The sequence below is a fragment of the Nuphar pumila genome, chromosome 3 (assembly GCF_984573655.1).
Source record: "Nuphar pumila chromosome 3, dmNupPumi1.hap1.1, whole genome shotgun sequence".
NCBI classification, from domain to species: Eukaryota; Viridiplantae; Streptophyta; class Magnoliopsida; order Nymphaeales; family Nymphaeaceae; genus Nuphar; species Nuphar pumila.
The window spans coordinates 133,051,910-133,053,828 of NC_143251.1; the positions used below are offsets into that span (position 1 = coordinate 133,051,910).

A 1,919-nucleotide genomic window follows, 5' to 3' on the forward strand; every position below is an offset into this window, starting at 1 on the left:
AGAGAGAGGTAGGGGGTTTTGGTGGAGGAGACGGGATGCACTAGTGATGTGTTAACCGATAGGCATTAGGTGGAGGTTGCAGTTGGCCAGCAGTAGCTTTCACTCACGTCACCTTGTGGTGGAACGTTGCAAGTTCGAATCCCAATAATATCATTGTATAACTGATAGGGTCTCTCTCTCTCTCAAGTAACGTAATAAATAAAGGAGTAACATTTCCTCCACTATAAATAAAAAGAGTAAAGGTTCCCCTGTCTAAGGAGGGGAAAGGGTGGGTAAAAAGAAGGGTGGGTGTGCGTGCATCCTCCGAAATTATAAAGATTGTCTCTTGCTTCTTCCTAAACCCCAACACCAGATCTAGATCTGAGACCACAACCCTCCTCCCTCTCCTTCTTTTCTCTGTTTCTTAGGCAACCAATGGCGTCCACTATCGTGATTGTGGTCGTCTTAATCTTCGACCTCATCGCTTTCGGTCTCGCCGTTGCAGCAGAGCAGCGGAGAAGCAAGGTATGTGTTGACTGCTATTTGTCATAACAGCTGCTACGGGCTTTTGCCTGTTTCTGTTGTGGTCTTCATTTTCATTGGTCCATACCATCTCTGCAGGCCCAGGTCCTTCCTGATTCAGAGAAGTACTACACCTACTGCGTCTACGATTCTGATATCGCGACGGGTTATGGGGTTGGAGCTCTCCTCTTCCTTCTCTTGAGCCAAATTCTGATAATGGCGGTGACCAGTTGCTTCTGCTGCGGGAGGTCGCTGAGGCCCGGCGGATCCCGAGCTTGTGCGCTGCTCTTGTTCGTCGCTTGCTGGTAGGTTACCTGCTTTTCGTCCGCTTGTTGGGTTTGCCTTTGTTTAGTTTTTACTCGAAGAAGTTGATGATGATACATTGATATATGATCGAGGAACTTGTTAGATATGGACTCTCTCTCTCTCTCTCTCAGATAAGGATATGGTTAGCATGGTTTGCCTACTATGGTAGGAGTTTCTATTATGTCTAATACACCACAACATTTGATTTCCCACAGTAAAAACATCAATAACTCACAATTAATGAACAGAGAGGTTTAAATATTGTATACAACACCATGTTGGAGTCAACTTTAACACATAAAAATAGGAAACAAAACATGATAAACATGATCCATAGGCTAGATTTTGCTTTGGGGGAATAGATCTATGTAAATCAGTAAATCAATTATATACCACCGTAAGTTACGGTGGTTCAGTACCACTATATATATATATATATATATATATATATATATATATATATATATATATATATATATATAACAAATTGTCCCCAAGTCTTTCTGGGTTCATTCCAATTCTGTCTCCAATCTCCCACAGGGTACACCATGGGCAAAAACGAAAGAATTGGTTCTGCACCTTTCCTTAAATTAAGAAAGAAGACTATGATAATAACAACATGGAGGGGCATGGCCCTGTGTTTCTCTCTATTGTAGGTTTACGTTCATCATTGCAGAAATATGCTTGTTGGCTGGTTCGGTGCAGAACGCCTACCACACCAAGTACAGGGCCAAGTTCGGCATAGACAACCTTTCGTGCGAGACCATCAGGAAGGGCGTGTTTGCAGCCGGTGCAGCTTTTGCCTTCTTCACCTGCATACTCAGCGAGATCTACTATGTGAGCTACTCCAAGGCCAATGGAAGCCCTTACCATGGGGAGCCTGGTGTAGGAATGAGTAGCTACAGTTGATTCCATTCACTATACTCATCCCCATCAGTGTATTAGATTGTTAGACTGCAATTTTATCACCAGAATGTATTTTGGGTTCCCCTCTGCATTGTTGATTCTATTGGTTAGTTGTTTCTGAACACGATTTGAGATTTGGTGGTATGGTTGGGCCCAAAAGTTTTTATTTGGAAGAATATGTAGAAAAGATGCTTCCCACTTGTCAA

The 1,919-nt window shown here is 42.8% G+C and overlaps 1 protein-coding gene across 1 annotated transcript; it reads left to right on the top strand.

Moving 5' to 3' along the window:
• Positions 1-256: 256 nt before the first annotated feature.
• On the top strand, positions 257-1,919 carry LOC149843902 (uncharacterized). The gene is made up of 3 exons (XM_090000144.1): positions 257-504; positions 601-806; positions 1,464-1,919. Exons 1-3 carry the CDS (start codon positions 415-417, stop codon positions 1,714-1,716), a joined length of 549 nt encoding a protein of 182 aa, XP_089856270.1. The 5' UTR covers positions 257-414; the 3' UTR covers positions 1,717-1,919.